Consider the following 19,478-nt stretch of genomic DNA (forward strand, 5'->3'; position numbering starts at 1 on the left):
TCCAGATGTAGCATCAGGGTAGAGTCCCAGGCCTCCAACTCTTAAGACTGCACCCTTGGCCTCAAGTCCTCATCTTTCTCAAAGCCTCCTCCTCACGCCCAGCCCCTCACCCTTTCTCCTCCTACACTTCATCTCTCACCCCCATCGCCACCTCCATTCTCCATCCCCACACCCAGCCATCAGCTCCACCAGGACTGGGCCTTTGCTTCATTCGCCGCCTGTGCTCAAGTGCTGGCACTGTGTGTGGCACGCAGTACTTCTGCTGAGGGATGAAACCCTCATCTTTCCACCCGTGTTCCCCTATTGCCTCGTAACTCCCCGCTTCCCACTCCATTTCTGCACCCCAGGGTGCTGCTTGTTCCAACACCACTCTTGTGCAAATTAGGAAAAGTCACCCCTTCTTCAAGGCGTTATACAATTATCTGCTATAAAATTGTCACAGTACATCTGTAAGTGTACCGAAACGCTTTTTACAATGATTCGTAAATAGCTATTCCCTGACCCTCCCCTGGACTCCTTTAACTTTCCCAGAAAGTGCTCTCCTAGGTGTAGTGTATCCCATACTACCCAACCTGCACAACTGTCCATGTCCACCCTGTCATCTCTTCCCCCACTCCCTCCCCCCGGCCACTCCGCCCCAGCCCAGCCAACAGCACCCACCTCCGGAGTGTCCTGGCCTCGATAGGCCAGCCGGTACCCTAACAGGGTGCCCTGCAGGGGTGCCCTTGGCTCCCGCCAACGCACGAGGGCTTGGCTCCCATTCCGCATGGCACTAACGTTCTCAGGGGGGCCCAGGGGTACTGGAGGACAGGGAAGAGGGGAAGCTGGCACCCCACCTCTTCCTGCCCCTTTCCCCTGTTCCCAGGAAGCGGGGGCAGGGTGCAAAGGGCATGCACGTGGGCAACTCGTGCAGCCCTCCCATGAGCAGAAGCGCAGGGAAGAGGTCTGGGAGAGATGCCAGTGGGCCGTGCTGAGGAGTCAGGGGGTGGACAGGAAGGACTAAGGCCACATGGGGGTGAATGGGTAACAGGAGCTGCTGGGGGTGGCATCGATGTAAGCAAGGTCCAGCAGGGCAGAGAGTGATGTCTGCCCCACACCAACTCCTTCTTACCTCCCTCCGGTGTCTCCACAGGAAGCCAGTGGGTCCAGGGCGAGGGGCCCTGGCTACTGGTACAGGCCACCCGGATGTGGTAAGGAGTGTGAGGGTGGAGGCCACCCAGCCGAAGTTGGTGAGGGGGGACGGATGCTTGCAAGGTGATAGGTTCTTTGGGGGGGTCTGGCTCTCCCAGCCAGACACCCACCCCATCGTCTGACAGCACAGCCTGGGGAGAGGGAAGGAGCATGAGGACAGGATGGCCACGCAATTAAACGAGGTGGTCACCCAAGTCGATGGTGGTGGTCCTGGTGTGATTACACAGCTTCGCAAGGATGTGTGTGCGTGTGCGTGTGTGTGTGTGTGTGTGTGTGTGTGTGTGTGAGCGCCGTGCTGGTGTAACATGGGCACGTGCATTTGCAAAGCAAGGAGACCACCCGGTTGTACAATGTGGCTCTATCTTCACTTGCAGAAGCCACTTCTGGCAAGACTTTCCCTCCCTGAGCCTCAGTTTCCTCATCTGGAAAATGGGGGGCTTAGAGGACCAAATACCTTACAAGGCTGCCTAAAGGATGAACATAGGACAAGCTGTACAGAACATGGCAGGTGGTCAGCATCAATAAAGTGACAATGACATTCAACCACGGGCAAAAGTAATGTCCCGCAATAGAAGTCAGAAGAGTGGGCATCTCTGGGGGTTGAAGGATCCTTGCAGGGGGTCGGGGAAGAGTCTGCCTCTCGATTTGGAAGGATGGTGACGTGGATGAATATTCGTGTTAAACAATCTAGGTTTACACCAAAGATTACGCACGTTATGTATGCTATATCTTAATAAAAAAGAAAAGCCCTTTATAAATCGGAACGCCTTTGACCCTGACCTCAGCCCTCAGTGTGGGTACTGTGTGTATACCCATTTACAGATGAGGACCCTGAGTATTGGAGAGATGGAACCACTTGTCCAAGGTCACCAGCTTGTCACTGACGAAGGTGGGAACTGAACCCCAACCTATCGTGCAAACTTCTGCCCTACTTACGGTGAGAATGTCCATTTAAGAACATCAGTGATAGTCACGGTACTTCTGTTCAGAGAGGCAGTATAGCCTTAGTGCTAGGCGTAGACGCTGGATCTGGGCTTCAAATCCAGCCTCTACCGTTCCCTAGGTCTGTGCCTTAGTTTCCTCATCTGTAAAATGGGAAAACAACAATGGCTTCCTAACTTGCAGGACTGACTGAATTGATGCTTGTAAGCGCTTAGAAGAGGGCCTGTCCACATCGGGTGTTTATTATTATTATTATTTTGTGCATGTGTGAGAGGCTGCCTGGCTACCAATGTCAAACTCTGCACACTCTGCACAAAGGCACAGGCTGGGACACTCACCTGGTCCCCAGGAATAGCACGATCAGCATGGCAGAGGCCACAGCTGGGGATTGCATCTGCAGAGCCCTGCCACACAGAACCACAAACCCTCTACAGCCACACAATCACAGCCCCACACCGCAAGGATGCTGCCTCCCGCCCCCCGCAACCGGGGAGCCAGCAGGAGACCTAACCGCTCCTCTACACCGTGTGTCAGAAGGTGTTTACTGCTTTCCGATGTGAACTCAAGATTCTTTGGGTCCAAGTCCTGGCTTGGATATCACTTGCTGTATGACCTAGCATGAGTGTCTTTACTTTTCTGAGTCTCTATTCCTATCTCTGGAAAATGGGCATCCAAGAGTCCCTACCTGGCAGGGTGTGAGGTTTAATGACACAGTGCACGTCAGGGGGTCCACGCATCATATCAACATCTAACATTTCTTGAGTGCCAACACTGTATCAGGCAACCTGGTCAGTGCAATCCTGGATGAACTCATTGGCTTTTTACCACCACCCTCTGAGGTCAATTTCTTTTTTCATTCCCATTTTACAGATAAGGACAATGAGGCCCAGAGCGGTTCGGCAGTTTGCCCAAGGTCACACAGACCCCTGTGGGGAGAGGAGACCACCATGAGGCCTGGCCAGATGGTGGGGAGTGGGATGGGGGGAAGTTGTCCCATGCCTGCTCTCTGACCTGCAGTGACAGACGGGAAGGGGAACCTTCGCTGGGACAAAGGGGACAACAGGGACATGGGTCCAGACAATCAGCCTCCCCGTGCCCACTCACACTTCTCTTTTCCCTGTGACCTTCCCATTCGAACCCTCTAGCCCCACGCCAGGCGCAGCAGGAAGTGAGCCCTGGAGAGGGAAGAGGGACACACTTCCGCTTTCCTTTGACATTGGACGCATGTGGGTTGGGGGTACAGCAGATGCCTGACCTGGCATTTGAGGTCTCCCAAATGGGCCCTGGCCTCGGGGATTAAATCAGTTTTATCCCTTTTAGCCAATGGGAAGGGCAGATCACTTCCCCTCTCTGGGTCTCAGTTCCTTACCTTGAAAACAGAAAGATTAACAGATTACGTTTCTAGGGTTAAAATGACAAGCAAATGAAATTATGTCCAGGGCACGTAATTACAAGAAAGACAACTCTTATTTAATCACGCGCTGGCTCTGAATAGTCTCTTAAGAGGCGAGGAGGACTGTTTGGGTTTGGGGAGATGAGGGTTCGAATCCCACCTCTGCCACTTCCTGGCTGTGATCTTGGGCAGGTTGTGTAACTACTCTGAGCCTTAGTTTGTTCATCTGGAAAACGGGTGAATCCATAGACCCTACTCCATAAACACGCAAGGGGGTGTGCACAAAGCCTTAACACAAGGCCCGTCACAGAGCTGACACTCCATAAGAGCTGGTCATTGTTAAGTACTGTCACCTGCCATGGCAGGCACTGTCCCACCCTTATTCCAACTTCCAAATCTCAGAGAACTTCAGGCCAGAACTGGACTCGTACTCAGAGATCTGCATTGGTTTGTTTTTCTTACTGTAGAATAGGAACAACTTTGATGCAGAAGGGCTGGGTCTAGAGCATTTCAGGTTCCAGCAAATGTTTCCTAATCTAGGTCTGGCCCTGCGCTGGGCAATCGTGAGGACTCAGTGGTGACCAAGACAGCTGGGACCGGCCCCCTCCCAGACCTCACTGTCTGGTGGGGAGACACACTCACCCCCAAAACAGTGACACCCCAGAGTGATCAGGGCTGGGATGGGAGACGTACAGGGCTGCGGGCACCTGGAGGTGACAGAGATGGCTCTGGATCACCTGTCTCAGGATTCCCTCTCTGGCCAGAGTCAATATTACTAATACTAAAAAAAGTTAAAGCAGCGGATAGTCTGTCGTGCATATCCTATGTTCCAGATACTATGGTAAATTTGCTACTTGCATTTACTCACTGAATTCTTACAACAAGCCTATCTGCCCATTTTACAGATGAGAGAACCAAGGTCCAGTGAGATTAAGTCACCGGTCCATGCTCCTGCAGCTGGCCGCTGGTAGAGTCAGGATTTGAACCCAGGACGTCTGGCTTAACTCAAGGCTCTACTGCTGGTCAACACACGAATGGCTGGTAACGGCTGGTTTCCCAGGAAGAGGATGGGGGCTTATGAGCGGTAGAAGAAGGGCCAAGGTCTCACCTGCAGGGTACAGTGCGTGAGGGGGTAGATGCCGCTCAGGCCTGGGGTCCAAGCCACCTCCAGCTCTGTGGGCTGACGGGAAGCCAGGTGGAGGTTGTGGGGCCTCTGGGGGAGCACTGTGGAGAGATGAGTGGAGGAGCTGACCCTGGGGGGCCTTGGCCCAAAGCTCCCCGCCCTGCCCTCTACCCCAGCTCTGACCTTGGGCCCAGACCTCACACCCTCTGACACCCAGCTCCCCAGCTCCCTTTCCTGTCACCTGTGATGGTGGCTGTGCGGGATGTGGTGACCCCCTTGGCATTGTGGGCTTCACAGGAGAAAGAAGACGTCTTGTTCAAGCCTGGGGAGTCACAGAAGGAAGGGCCCAGTGTCAGAGAGGCCAAGAAGGGGTTCCCGGGCCATGCTGGGCCACCTTCTACCGCCTGACAGGGTCAGTCTAGCCCACATGGGCACCTGCTGCATGGGAGAGAGGGGGGAAGGGCGATGAGTTGGGAATGCAGGCCTCCATCCTCAGATGCAAAGACAAGGACAGGCTGGTGGCCTCAGTCCTGATGCCCTACCACACAGACACACATACATGCAGATACACACAGGGGCACACACACACACAGACTTACATACCCATACACTCACACACAGAAACACATACTCATACATGCACATATAGACACGCAGACACATACACTTATGCACAGAAACACACACACAGACACACAGACACACACACACAGCCACATACTGGGACAAACGCGGTCACGATCACGCTGAGCCACACAGGCACACGTAGAGGCTTCTATACTGAATGGACACACACTTAAGAAACAGGCCTTCACCGGTGTGTATAAAGGTAATGTTTGCTCACTTATAAGCTCTAAGCTCAGCTCCTACCAAGCCCCCTCCCCCTCCCGCCCTCAGTGGCCTCCCGGTGTTTCTGGAACGCAGGCCATCAGACATCAGACACGTTCCCACCTCCTCAGGAACTTTGCATTTCTCTGTTCCCGCCGCTTGGATCGGTCTTCCCACAGATGTGCACGTGGCTCCCTCCTGCCCTCCTTCACATTTGTTACTAGACCCCACCTTCTCAGCCACCCCGCCCCTGGCTGTCTTGTTTAGAGCTGGGAGCTCACGTCCATTATCTAGCCACTCCACTGCTTTACTTTTCCTCTGGTTCTTCTCATCACAACATACTTTACCTATTACCTTGTCTTGCTTAGTGTCTACTCCACTACGTCAACTCCAGGAGGGCAGGGGTTTCTGTTTTTCCCCCAGCTGTATGCCCCAGGGCATACAATGGCCTTGCACACAACAGGTGCTCTGTAAATGCTTGTTGAACAAATGGATGAATTTATGTGGATGCTTTTATGTACGTACTAATGAACGTTGTGGGGCATGTCTGTAGAAATGCCAGCGTGTGTAATTCTATGGGTGAGTTAATACGTGTCTTGGATAACTTTCTGGGTGTCTGGGGGTGGACCGCCTCCCCTCCCCAGTGTGGTGCAGGTGGGGACACAGGCAGACATGCACACACATGCACACATGCACCAAGACAAGTACAGAGACAAACAAGAGGCGCAGACACACAAACACAAAAATACACAGATTCACACACGAGGAAATATAGACACACACACAGTGTCTGGGTGACAGTGTGTAAGAGGTCTTGAGTCTGTCAGGGTGACCGCAGGTCTGTGTGTGCCTGTGGATGTCGTATACCTGTGTGTGTATCTCCTGCCTGTTCTGCGTGCGTGAGCCCGCGTTCTCACCACCACCATCTACCCGCAGACACAAAGTTTCCTTTTCTCAGTCAGCACAGGGAGTGGAATGAGGGAAAGTCGGCAGCCGGGCCCGGAAGGGGGTTGGGCAGGGGAAGGGGGTTGGGCAGGGAAGCTCCTCAGCGCCGCTGCCCAGGCGGCAGCTCCCAGCCAAGGTCAGGTGCCCGGCCGCAGCCCCCGCCGGCGGGGGAAGGGCAGGACAGCCCCGGGCCGACTGCCGGAGGGGGCGGGGAGCCTGGGTCCGGTCCAGCCACCTGGCACGTGGGGGCCCGCCAGGGTCACCGCGCGGGGGCTGGCGCTGCCCACCGGAGGAGCCCTGGGGCAAGAAAGAGTTCTGGAGCCTGGTCCTGTTCCGACCGCAGCATTCCTGCCCCCGCGTGAGTCACGGGGCGCCCCCCCTCCCGCTCTGGAACTTCCGGCGGCCCGGTGGGGGGCGCGCGGCCCAGGATCCCCCTTCCTCGGCGTCAACGCGCGCACCTTGAGGACTAGGAGAGCAGGGATGGAGGGGCCTGGGACCCCCTCTCCTCTAGCGGGCTGAACTTCCTCGACTGGAGCAGGCCCACTCCAGATGTGCTTTCCAGATGCACTGTGCACTGTCCCTCGCCCTCTCCGCTCCCGCTCCTCCTCCCCCCCACGCCCGCGCTTTTTCCGAGGGAATCAGAGGCATGGAAGGAGAGGGGGCACGCCCTGAGTCAGATCAAGGGACAGACTCACACAAACGGACAAAATTCCTTACAGCACCCCCCCCCCCCCCCCAACCACGCAGACACAATGAATCATACTTAACACACGGGGGCCGTTACTGGCACAAAAACAGAAAACCCGGCTCTCACTAAGCTACACAGAGGGCTGATGCTGTCGCAAACACGCCGTGACACAAATATACACTCAGTGACTTGTGTGTATATACACAGGGACTGACATTGATGCACTTTATAAAGAGACACACATACATCCACAGACATAAACGTACAACACAACAAACACCTAGCAACACAAGACAACATCCAGCCAGGCTGAAACTGAATTGAAATACACACACCAAGCAACAAACGTACACTGAAGTTGAAGTGGGCCCACGAATAGGTACCAGGACGTGAGTGAGGTGAATGTTGACTTGCTTGCAAACAAACACAGCCAATCCTTCAAACACAGCTGGACACTCAGGTTGCTTCAGACGCATTTCAGACACAGACTATACAAAAACACACGCTCGCATAGACACACAGGACTGACGCAGACACACAAGCTGCCCTGTGCACATAGATGGCTCAGACCTACATATACCCTAAGTTTATCTACCAAGAGAAAAGCGGGGCTGGGGTTGATACGCAGGGAGACAGGACAGAAGTAGAAGGGTGTTGTTACTGCCTGCTGTGAATCTTTCTCTTCCTCTCACACATGTATTCGCGTGCACGCACACACAGATGTCCATGTGATGGTCCCATGCCAACACACTCACCCTGTGACATATACATAGAAACCACAAAGACATCCTGTGGACACGGACAGCCACAGTCCGTGGAAACACTGAAGAAACACCAGGTTGTCCACTGATACATCCTGAGTCCACAAGGAAACAGATGCCCCCCCCCCCACACACACACGTGCATTGGCAGCCCCTGAGAAACTTACAAAGACATACTCTAAAGACCCAAACATACAGTGGGGGAGACACCCAAGCTGACAGAAGCATACCTAGTGACAAACACACACACACACTGAAACACCCATAGACACTGGCCCTCCCTGGGGCACTTGGGTGGCTCAGTTGGTTAAGCATCCGACTTCGGCTCAGGTCATGATCTCACGGTTCGGTACGTGAGTGCCTGCTTCAGATCCTCTGTCCCCCTTTCCCTCTGCCCTTCCTCCCCCCTCTCAAAAATAAATAAATAAAGCATTAAAAAAAAAAAGAAGCTGGAGCTCCTGGGTGGCTCAGTCTTTTGAGCATCCGACTTCGGCTCAGGTCATGATCTCACAGCTGGTGAGTTCGAGCCCCGTGTCGGGCGCTGTGCTGACAGCTCAGAGCCTGGAGCCTGCTTCGGATCCTGTGTCTCCCTCTCTCTGCCCCTAACCCACTCACATTCAGTCTCTGTCTCTCTCAAAAATAAATAAACATTAAAAAAATTTTTAAAAAGGAAAAAAGCTGGCCCTCCCTAAAGCACATCCTCATACGAAGAGGTTGATGCTGACAGATGCACTGAGGCACAGATCCAGAGGGACATGGATACATACACACCCGGACCTCACACACACACTGAGACACACACACAGACACCCTCCCCATAGAGCTCTACCATACACCGATACACACATACACACACACACACACACACACACACGGATCCTCTCGCGCCTGTGGGGCGGGGGGGGGGGCACCCATTTCTCCTTCCTGGGATGGAGTGGAGGACCTATACCCCCTCCCTCCCCATCTCCGGGGTCCTGCCAGGCTGACTCAGGCCCCAGAGCCATGGGCCTGAGTCACCCTTTTAGGGGCTGGCATCCTCGCCACCTCTTCCTTGTACACTCAGGGCCCCCGGAATGTTGAGAATGTGGACACCTCCCTCTACCTCCGGAGACCCTTCAGAGTCTCCTCCCCACCCCCACCCCAGAGGATTCAGGCAGCAGGTGGGGGGGTGTGTGCCAGAAGCTGATGCCTTCCAGGGTCCAACTGCCTCCCTCTGACTGATCCTCAGCCCTCTGTGTTCCTCTATCTCTCCTTCCTTAGTGAGGGCGAAACCTCTGTGTCCAGGGGCCCTAGCTCTGCCCCATCTATGTGGTGCAGAAGAGGATGGTCACCCTGAGGCTAAGAGAGTTTCTACTGTCACTCAGACCTCCCTGTCCAGTCTCTCCATCTTGGGTTACCTCTGTGGTCTGTCCCTTCCCGTGTCTCTTGTTCTCTCTCTCTCTCTGTAACTGTCTTTCTCCCTTTCCACTTTCTCCTCCTCTCTCGGCTTTTGGCTCTGTCCCCCCAGTGAAACTCTTCAGCTACTGAGGTGGGCAGGGTGGGGGAGGTGGAGAAGAGGAGGGCACGGTCGATTCCAGTGCCCTGCTTGGGGGCAAGCGCTGACAAAGGGGCATCAGCCCCCCCCCCCCACACACACACACATTTGGGCCATGGAACAGCTCAGAGGAAACCCAGGACAAAGAATTCTATTCAGACAGGCTGGGGTGACGAGACAGAAGGACAGGGAGACAGACACACACACATAGAGAAGCAGAAAGAGAGAAACAGAGAGAGCTGGAAGGCAGAGAGACAGATAGGGACAGAGAGAGCACACAGAGAGAAATGTGGGGATATGTAGGGACAGAGATGCAGAGGCAGAGAGACTCAGAGGAGAGAAGCAGGGACAGAAAGAGCCAGACAGTGAAGGATAGAGGGACAGGCAGACACACGTGAAGAGGCATGAAGGGCTCCCTTGCTCCCCACCTCCATCCTGCCTGGCCCTCCGTGCTGAGCTGGCCGCGTCCCCAGACTTACCTCGGATGCGCAGTGTATGCTGGGGGCCACGGCCCATGACTGGAGTCAGGGGGACAGCATCCTGGAGCCAGAGTAGGTCCACGGGCTCTGGGGGTCCCTGGGCCCAGCAGCTCAGGTTGAAGGGGGTATTGGCGGCCATGGTCCTGTCCTCCGGCTCCTCCAGGAAGTAAGGCAGGCCTAGGGAGTGGTAGTGGATGCTGAGGTCCCTCTGAGCCCCCCAGGTGTCTGACTCACCGCTAGGATAGGGCAGGCTTCAGATGCTTTGACCCCTGTGTCTGATCCCTCAGGACACCCATACTTCCTCCCGATGCCTGACTCCTCATGTCTCTACCCCCAGAACACGTGATCCCAGTATCTGACTCCCCCACCAGTGTCCGAACTCCAGGACTCCTGAGTCCCTTACGTCTCTTTTCCAAAATGTCTGGCTCCCAGTCCTATTTTATCAACGAGGAAAGCGAGGCCCCCAGGGGTGGAGGAGAGGGTTCAGTGGCACCTCTGGTCCCTTAGCTGATCCCCAGAATGTCCTACCCCGACCATGTCTGACCCCAGGACATGCCACAACCCCCAAGATGCCTTCTACCCGAAGACATATAATCTCACCCAGGCCTGCCCCCAGTAATTTAGAGACTTCCCAGCTTCCCGACCCCTAACAATCTCTGATTCCTAGGCTGCAAGTCCCCCGGGGGACACCCTGAATTCCCCAGCACCCTCTAATCACTCAGGCTTCCTGCCCTCCCATGACCTCTGAGCCCAGGGCTCACCCTCCAGCCCAACATAGCCAGGCTGGGACAGGAAGGTCTTTCCTCCCAGGTTCACAGCACACTGGTACCACCCCGCGTCCGAGAGCTGCAGGGATGAGATTCTAACAGGGCAAGAGGAGAGACAGAAAGGCTCAGGGTCAGAGCTGCATACTGGGAGAATTGAAAGAAGGGGTCTGGACTGGAAACTCTTCGGGGTTAAGAAGTGGGTACTATTATTAACTCATTTTACAGAAGAGGAAAGTGAAACCCAGGGTTACATCACATGCTCGAAGCCACATAGCCAGCGAGTGGCCACACTGGGGTTCCAGCTCGGGGGGGCTCCTGCCCATAACCTTTCACCTGCCATGCGATGGAGGTCCGGGGGTGGGGGGGGAAACAGGGGTCAGGAGGCATGCGGTTGGTCAGGGTGGGGCTGGGGGGTTGGGAGGGGGAGGCTGAGCACCTGAGTTGGCTGACCACTTTCCATTCATCCTCCCCGTCTTCGCCCAGGGGCACCTGCATCTGGGTACTGTCCGCCAGCTCTAACACCTGTCCATCCCGAAGCCAGGTCACCTCAGGGGGCTCCCCCTGAACCTTGAGCTCACACCGAAGGGTCCCCACAAGTCCCCGGGCACCGGTGATGTTCCTTGGACTCTCCACGAAAGGGTCTGCCTCAGCCTGTGTGCCTGCAAGGAGATGGGCAAAAGTTAGCTCAGGAACCCCTACTTTCCTCCCAGCCTGCCAGGCCCTTAGGCCCACATAGTTGTAAAGTGACCTCAGCAGGGGGGGTGGGGTGGAGGGTGGAGGCTTTGGGGGAGGATGGGAGCCTTCCCAGGAGACTGGGGTCCGGCCTCCATCCTTCCTACAGGGGCCCCCATCCTACGTCTGTTGGGAAGTAGGCCGGGGATCTGGCAGCCTCCCACGCCCTGGACTGCCCGACAGGGCCAGCCCCGGCCCCCGCTGCCCTCCCTTAGGGTCTCTAGAGACCTGCCGGATTGGGCTGGTGGATGGTGGGGAAGAAAAAGAGGTGGGGAGGGAGAGAAGAGAGAGAGAGAGAGAGAGAGTAACAGGGAAGGAGAGACAGAGACGGAGAGAAGCCAGACAAAGTCAGGCATGAGGAGTCGGAGACAGCAGGGAACGGAGACTGGAGGAGAGACACAGAAAATAAGCGATGAGGAAAGAGACACCCCTGAGAGGGGAAAAAAAGTTGGGGGGAGAGACACAGAGGGAAACAGACAGAGAGACGACATCATAGAGACACTTAGAAAATAGGGAGAGATGAAGACAGAGACCAGGACAGAGGAATGAAGCCCCCCAGAGATGGTGGAGGTGAAGCTACAGCCAGAGACCCCTGGCCCAGAGATGGAGTGGACAGTGATGGGGTAAGGACAAGTGGGGGGTGACAGTGGCGAGGGTTTTCCTGAGAGCTCCGGAGCCCTCCTCATCCCACTGCTTGACTTAGTACTCCTTTCTGGAAGATTCCTTCCGGGGCAGCCCCCAGCTGAGGTCCTCTCCCCAGGGCCCCCAAGTTAAGTCCAGCTCCACTCCTGCCCCCAGTTTCTCTGTCTGTCCGTCTCCCTCTGTGCCCATGTCTTTCCGTCTCTGACCCTCCCAGTTTCTGTTTCTTACCCTGTTCCTCTCTGAGCCCCTTTCTCCCCACCCCCCCCCACCCCCCCCCACCCCCCCACCCCCCCCCACCCCCCGCCTTTCTCCGTTAGTGTCTGTGTCTCCCTGTCTCCCTGTCTGTTGTCCCGAAGACACTTCTCCAGCGGGCCCAGACTCCCCCAACACCTGCCATAGCCCCCCCCCCCAACTCCGCTCCCTCCTGCCCCAGCCCAGCCACGCTGGCCTTCCCCCACAGGCCCCTAGCACTCACCCTTGGGGGCCACGCACCCCCAGCAGCACAGCGCCCAGCACCAGGCCAGCAGGACCCTGCCCATCCTCGGGGCACCACTCGAACGATGCCAAACTTTCCTCAGAAGTTGCCGGGCACGCCGTGGGGGTGGGGGCAGGGCCAGGCTGTCCCCAGCCCTCCCCCCAGCTCCGGGCTCCCCGGATTTGGCACTGCCTGCCTGCCACGGAGGGCCCCTTGCCGGCTCTGCTCAGCGGCTGCCTCCCCTGCTCCCCTGCCTCCTACTCTCCCTCCCAGACTTCGGGCAACCCTTTCCCCGCCCCTGGCTCCCCCTCTGCCTCCGCCCACAGGACGGAGCCCAGGGGGCCACCTGGGCTTGGAGGGGTTAACCCGGGGAGGAGAGGACCAGCCCTGTCTTAAAGGGGCCCCGGAGCGGAGCGAGGCTGAGGAGGGGGAAGGGGCCCCGATGGATGGACCCCTAATCCTGGGCCAGCGAGGCAGAGAGGCTAAGCTCGTTATCCTGGCTCTGGGCGATGTCCCTCTGGACTCTCTCAGTGTCTGGTAAACATTCCTCCAGAACTCCACTCCCCTCTCAGCCTATGCGACTCCCCTCTGCCCTGCCTCCACCCCCACCCCCAGCCCAGCCCCAGCCCCAGCCAGACACTCCCCCTCACTCTCGCAGCGCCGCTGATGAGGACACACACACACTCAGATGTCATCCACACACAGAGGCTGGGACAGCAGGGGACAAGCAGGGGCACGTTGCTGGCCCACGGACCCACTCAGACAAGCTGGGTCAGGAACTCCGTTCCTGCAGAAACTCAGAAACCAGGAACGGGAAGACGCGGCTCAGTGGGCATCCCCTGGATAGACTCGGACAGACATGGATCCTTGTAACAAAAAAAGACCCATGTGGGCGCAGAAACAGGACGCCAGCGTATGGGCACTCACAGGGGTGCCCGAAGATGTGGGTTGGAGTCTCAGCTCTACCTTTAACTGTGTGACCTTGCCATTGACTCCCCCACCCCCACAGCCTCTGTTTGTCCATCTATAAGATGGGACTAAGAATAGGCAGGCCTGGGTGGCTCAGTGGGTTGAGTGTCCGACTTCAGCTCAGGTCATGGTCTCACACTCCATGAGTTCGAGCCCCGCAGCGGGCTCTGTGCTGACAGCTCAGAGCCTGGAGCCTGCTTCGGATTCTGTGTCTCCTTCTCTCTCTGTTCTTCCCCCCCCCCCCCCCCCCCGCCTCACTCCGTGTGTGTGTCTCTCTCTCAGAAATAAATAAAGATTTTAAAAAATTCTTAAAGAATAGAACCCATTTGGTAGGCTAGAGGGAGGATATGTGAGGTCAGTGCGTGTACGGTTCTTCTTCACACGTGGTAACACAGCTGACAAGGTGCCCTTGAGTTTTTGCATCTCATCTGTTGGTCTCTCGCCTTGCTGTCTCCCTCTGGTGGGACTGTGCATCCTGGCGCCTGTGTGTTGATTCAACTGATTGTCCGTTTCTGTGCCCCTCTGTGTTGTGTACATGGGCGGGGGGGGGGGGGGGTCTCTGCAAGCCTGGGTGTCTATGCAGGAGGGGGCTGGGCATTCATCTCTGTGTGTACCAGTAGGCTCCTCCCCATCCCCATCGTCTAGCCCCATCCTTCCCCACAGGGCTATGCCCTGGTTTCCCTCCCTGGCCTTCTTGCCTCCCCATGGCCAAAGGGTTGTTTCTGCAACTCAGCTCTCACCCTGTCCCTCTCCTGCTTAACTGTGACCCACCACTGTGCTGGGGCTGAGCTCTCAGCCCCTCAGCCTGGCACTTAGGGCTCTTCACCAGAGGCTTCCCTGAGCTGTCTCCTGTGTGTCCCATCTCAGTGATGGAGTCAGCATCCATCCCGCCACCAAGGCCAGACCCTCAGGGTCCTCTTGGACAACCCCCCCTGCCCCTTCCCTGCAGTAAGTGACTAACTCCCCATGCAGGATGGAGGAGCTTCATAAACCTCTCTCCCACCTGGTGCTGCTGTCCTCCCCTTGACCTCACCATGGTTCAGCCTGGCCTCCTCTGTGGTCTCCCAGCCACCACCACTGTCCCTCCTTCTAACCTGTAGACAGCGACACAAGACAAATGTTTCTCAATCCCGAATCAGATATTTCTCCTTCTTTGCCCCAGACCTTCCAAGATGAAATCTCAAACTGCTGACTGCATGTTCCTTCCTGTCTACCTAGCCTCCCATTCCTGTCCCCAGGCTTCTCTCCCTGCTCTGTGGCCTTGTCCTTATCACCTGCACACCCACCAGTCCCATGTCGGTCATCCCCCCTCAATTATGACTCTGCCGGCTCTTCCTGGTCTAATCTAGGTCTCCTGTTGTCCACTCTCAACACTTCTGTCCTTTTTGTTGGCAATACAGCATGGGCCATCATGATATATTCATTGGCACATATATATTATGTGTCTGATGTCTGTCTCCTCCTGCTGCTCTGTGGGCTTTGAAAGGACAGGGACTGGGTATATCTTGGTCACCACTGCATCCGTACCACCCTATAAAAGGCCTGCTATAAAGGGGCCAATTAATTATTGTGGCTTTTTTTGGGGGGGGGTACAAATTTTGTGCAAAGGTTTGCCCACTTGTTTAAATACTTGTTTAAATACACTGGGAGAGGGGTGCCTGGGTGGCTCAGTCAGTTAAGCATCTGACTCTTGATTTCAGCTCAGGTCATGATCTCATGGTTCATGAGTTTGAGCCCCGAATCAGCCTCTGTGCTGACAGTGCAGACCCTGCTTGGGATTCTCTCTCTTAATATAAATAAACTTTAAAAACAAAGGTTTAAATACACTGGGCGAGGGGTGCCTGGGAGGCTCAGTCGGTTAAGTGTCTGACTTTGGCTCAGGTCATCATCTCATAGTTCTTGGGTTTGAGCCCTGAATCAAGCTTTGTGCTGACAGTTCGGAGCCTGAAGCCTGCTTCACATTCTGTGTCTCCCTCTCTCTCTGCCTCTCCCCCATTCACACCTCTGTCTGTCTCTGTCTCTCAAAAATAAATAAACATAAAAATAAATAAACACGCTGGGGGACCCTGCACACCTAGAGTTCTGTGCACCTGGCTGTGTGCATGGCCAACTGGAATCTGTGTTTGCTCACTCAAGAACTATTTGCTGAGCACCTACTACGTGCTTGCAATTTACTTCCAAATGCGTTTAAAAAATGAAATGGACGGGTGGACAGAAATGTTCCGTGTGCCGGAGGCTGGGGATTCCACAGCGAGGGAGACAAATGTCTGCCCTCACGGAGTTCATATTCCAAGGCGAAGAGAGACAACAACCAGGTAAAGGTTTATCAGGGTGCATTATGGGCAACGGAGAAACACAAAGCAGGGGAGGGAATACCAAGGAGTGAGAGTGCCATTAAAAAAATTTTGGGGGGGGGGCACCTGGGTGGCTCAGTCACTTGAGCATCTGACTAAAAAATTTAAAAAAAAAAGCATTGAAAAAAAATTTTTTTTAATTTTTTAATGTTTATTCATCTTTTTTGAAAGAGAGAGACAGAACATAAGCAGGGGTGGGGCGGAGAGAGAGGGGGACACAGAATCCGAAGCAGGCTCCAGGCTCTGAGCTGTCAGCATGGCGCCCGATGTGGGGCTCGAAACTGAAGTTGGATGCTCAACCTCCTGAGCCACCCAGGCACCCCAAGAGTGCCATTTTAAACAGGGTGGTCAGGGGGCGCCTGGGTGGCTCAGTCAGTTGAGCTTTCGACTCAGGTCATGATCTCACGGTTCGTGGGTTCGAGCCTCACATTGGGCTCTGTGCTGACAGTGTGGAGACTGCTTGGGATTCTCTCCCTTTCCCCCTCTTTCTGTCCCTCCCCCACTTGCATGCGCACATTCTCTCTCTCTCCGTCAAAATAAATAAACTTAAAAAAAAAAAACACCACAGGGTGGTCAGGGGAGGCCCCTCTGAGGATGTGATTGAGATCTGAAGTTAATTAGCAAGTGAGTCATGAAGAAAGGGCATTGGAGGCAGAGCGGACAGCCAGTACAAAGGTCTGGAGGCAAGCATGTGAAGAACTTCAAGGAGGAGACCCGCGTGTCTGGAATGGATGATAAGGTCAAGGAGGACCTTGGCCTAGGGAGGAGGACATACGACATTACTTTCAAGGGCCCAATGTAATGATTCAATATTTGTGTCTATTTAGAAATGATCACCTCAGTAAGTCTAATCAACATCTGTCACCACAGATACTAATTTTTCTTAATCTTGTGATGAGAACTTTTTTTTTTTTTTGAGATTTATATTTTGAAGTAATTTTGGCACGAGCACAGGGCTCAAAATTACAACTCCAAGATCAAGAGTCGCGTGCTCTATTGATTGAGCCAGCCGGGCACCTCCTATTATTATTACTTTTTTCTTTTCACATTTTATGTTTATTTATTTTTGAGAGAGACAGATAGCGAGGGGGGTGCACAGAGAGAGAGGGAGACACAGAATCCGAAACAGGCTCCGAGCTCTGAGCTGTCAGCACAGAGCCCGACATGGGGCTCGAACTCGTGAACCGCGAGATCATGACCTGAGCCTAAGTTGGAGGCTTAACCGACTGAACCACCCAGGCGCCCCTCTTTTCACATTTTCTGTATCCATTCGTCTGCTGAGGGGCAGTAGGGTTGTTTCTGTTTTGGCTACTGTAAATAATGCTTCCATGAGCACGGGAGTGCAGATAACTCTTGGAGACACTGGTTTTGTTTCCTTTGGATATATACCCAGAAGTAGGATTGCAGGGTCATATGGTATTTCTATTTTTAATTTTTTGAGAAACTTCCATACTGCTTATCATTATAGCGATCCCAATGTGTATTCCCACCAACAGCACAGAAGAGTTCTCCACTGGGAGGCTGGGGGGTGGGCTTTGAGCAGAGAGGGACCTGGTTTGATCTTTTTGGTTCTTTTATTATTATTTTTTAACGTTAATTTATTTTGAGAGAGAGAGAGAGAGAGAGCACCAGCGGGGAAGGGGCAGAGGAGGGGGACAGAAGATCCAAGGTGGGCTCTGTGCTGACAGCAGCCAGCCTGATGCGGGGCTCGAACTCCCAAACTGTGAGATCATGACCTGAACCAAAGTCAGAAGGTCAACTGACTGAGTAACCCAGGTGCCCCTGGTTTGATCTCTGTGCCCCTTGGGATTCTCCTCACTCTCTGCCCTTCCCCCACTCATGTTTGCTCTCTGTCTCAAAAATAAATAAACTTAAAAAAAAAAAAAAGGGATCGTTCTAAGACCAATAAGTGAAAGGTTGATAGGAAACTTCTTAAGAGAGAGATCAGGACCTGGCCGCGGTACATGGGGCCATGGATTAGTGCGACATGATGTACCAGGAAGGGCCCCAGCACCTCCAGTGGGGAGCTCTTGCCAGAATGAGCCCAAATCTGGCCGAATTCCCATCTTACAGGAAATTCCTGGAGTAGAAAGACATCTCGAGTGCCCCCACAAAGATGCTTTCAGTCAAATCCAGGATGTGAAACCTTGCACACGGCAAGTGACCTAAGTTTCTTTAAAAAACAAGCAGATGTGCACATGTTGAGGGGTGGCTATAGATCTCAAAGACCAGAGATATTCAAATGGGATCCTTGTTTGAACAAACTGAGCTATAAAGGACCCTTAGGAGGCCATCAGGGAAAGGTGAATATGGAGACCACAGAATTGGTAATTGTGAGAAGGGGTGAAATAGGTGTTTGTTGGGACTTTTTTTTTTTTTTTTAATTTCTTTTTATTTATGTTGAGAGAGAGAGAGAGAGGAAGAGAGAGAATCCCAAGCAGGCTCCATGCTGTCCGCGCAGAGCCCAGTTTGGGGCTGGATCCCTTGAACCATGGGACTAGGACCTGAGCCTAAATCAAAAGTAGGATCCTTGACTGACGGAACCACTCAGGCACCCCTGTTGGGACTTTAAAACAGTAAAATTGAGGGGTGACTGGGTGGCTCCGTCGGTTGAGCGTCCGACTTCGGCTCAGGTCATGATCTCACAGTCCGTGAGTTCAAGCCCTGTGTCAGGCTCTGTGCTGACAGCTCAGAGCCTGGAGCCTGTTTCAGATTCTGTGTCTCCCTCTCTCTCTGATCCTCCCCCGTTCATGCTCTGTCTCTCTCTGTCTCAAAAATAAATAAGCGTTAAAAAAAAAAAAAAGTAAAATTGAAAGGGGGGAATTATTGCTTAGTAGTAAAGGGTCCTTTGGGGGGGGATAATAAAAATTTTTGAATATAGTGGTGATGGTTACACAACACTGTGAATATATTTAATGCCACTGACTTAAACACTTACGAATGGTTAAATGATAAATGTTATATGTATTTTACCATAAACACACACAAAACTGAAGACCACACTAATTCTACATTTTCACTTTGGGTCCAATAATTTTTTTTTTTTTTTTTTTACAGTTTATTTATTTTTGACAGAGACAGAGAGAGCGTGAGTAGGGGAGGGGCAGAGAGAGAATCCCAAGGAGGCTCCATGCCACCAGCACAGAGTCCGACGTGGGGCTCAAACTCACAGAACCCTGAGATCATGACCTGAGCCGAAACCAAGAGTCGGATGCCTAACTGACTGAGCCATCCAGGTGCTCCTTCTTCTTCCTTTTTTTTTTTTTTTTTTTAAATAAATGTTTATTTTTGACAGAGAGAGAGTGCGCACATGTGTTTTCTATTTCTCTCAAAATAAATAAACTTTAGGTTTGGCTTAAAAAAAGAAATAAAAATAAAATCTTAGTCGTAACCGAGTGATAGCAGAAATAAAACTAGGACACCTGGGTGGCTCAGTCGGTTAAGCGTCTGACTCTTGATTTCGGCTCAGGTCATGATCTAATGGTCCCTGAGTTCAAGCCCCACATCCGGCTCTGCGCTGACAGTGGGGGGCCTGCTTGGGATTCTCTCCCTCCCCCTCTCTGCCCCTACCCTACTCATGTGTGCTCTCTCTCCCTCAAACAATAAATAAATAAACTAAAAAAAGAAAGAAAAGAAAACTAGCAGAAAGTTGATG

At 53.7% G+C, this 19,478-nt stretch overlaps 1 protein-coding gene across 3 annotated transcripts in view; it reads right to left on the bottom strand.

Annotated features, from left to right (window-relative positions):
* Positions 1-13,026, bottom strand: part of AXL (AXL receptor tyrosine kinase) — a 28,355-nt gene extending 15,329 nt beyond the window's left edge. For 2 of the 3 annotated variants that reach the window (XM_058709639.1, XM_058709637.1), the window contains exons 1-8: positions 12,501-13,026; positions 11,088-11,310; positions 10,646-10,746; positions 9,885-10,061; positions 4,891-4,971; positions 4,635-4,750; positions 1,112-1,322; positions 661-800 (exon numbers count right to left, since the gene is read on the bottom strand). In XM_058709639.1, coding sequence (XP_058565622.1) covers positions 661-800; positions 1,112-1,322; positions 4,635-4,750; positions 4,891-4,971; positions 9,885-10,061; positions 10,646-10,746; positions 11,088-11,310; positions 12,501-12,564 — 1,113 coding nt within the window. In that variant the 5' untranslated portion in view covers positions 12,565-13,026. Of the gene's footprint in view, positions 1-660; positions 801-1,111; positions 1,323-4,634; positions 4,751-4,890; positions 4,972-9,884; positions 10,062-10,645; positions 10,747-11,087; positions 11,311-12,089; positions 12,106-12,500 lie in introns of those variants that run through there. The other variant, XM_058709640.1, reaches the window with a different exon arrangement.
* Positions 13,027-19,478: the final 6,452 nt, after the last annotated feature.

Source organism: Neofelis nebulosa, chromosome 17, assembly GCF_028018385.1.
Source record: "Neofelis nebulosa isolate mNeoNeb1 chromosome 17, mNeoNeb1.pri, whole genome shotgun sequence".
NCBI lineage: Eukaryota > Metazoa > Chordata > Mammalia > Carnivora > Felidae > Neofelis > Neofelis nebulosa.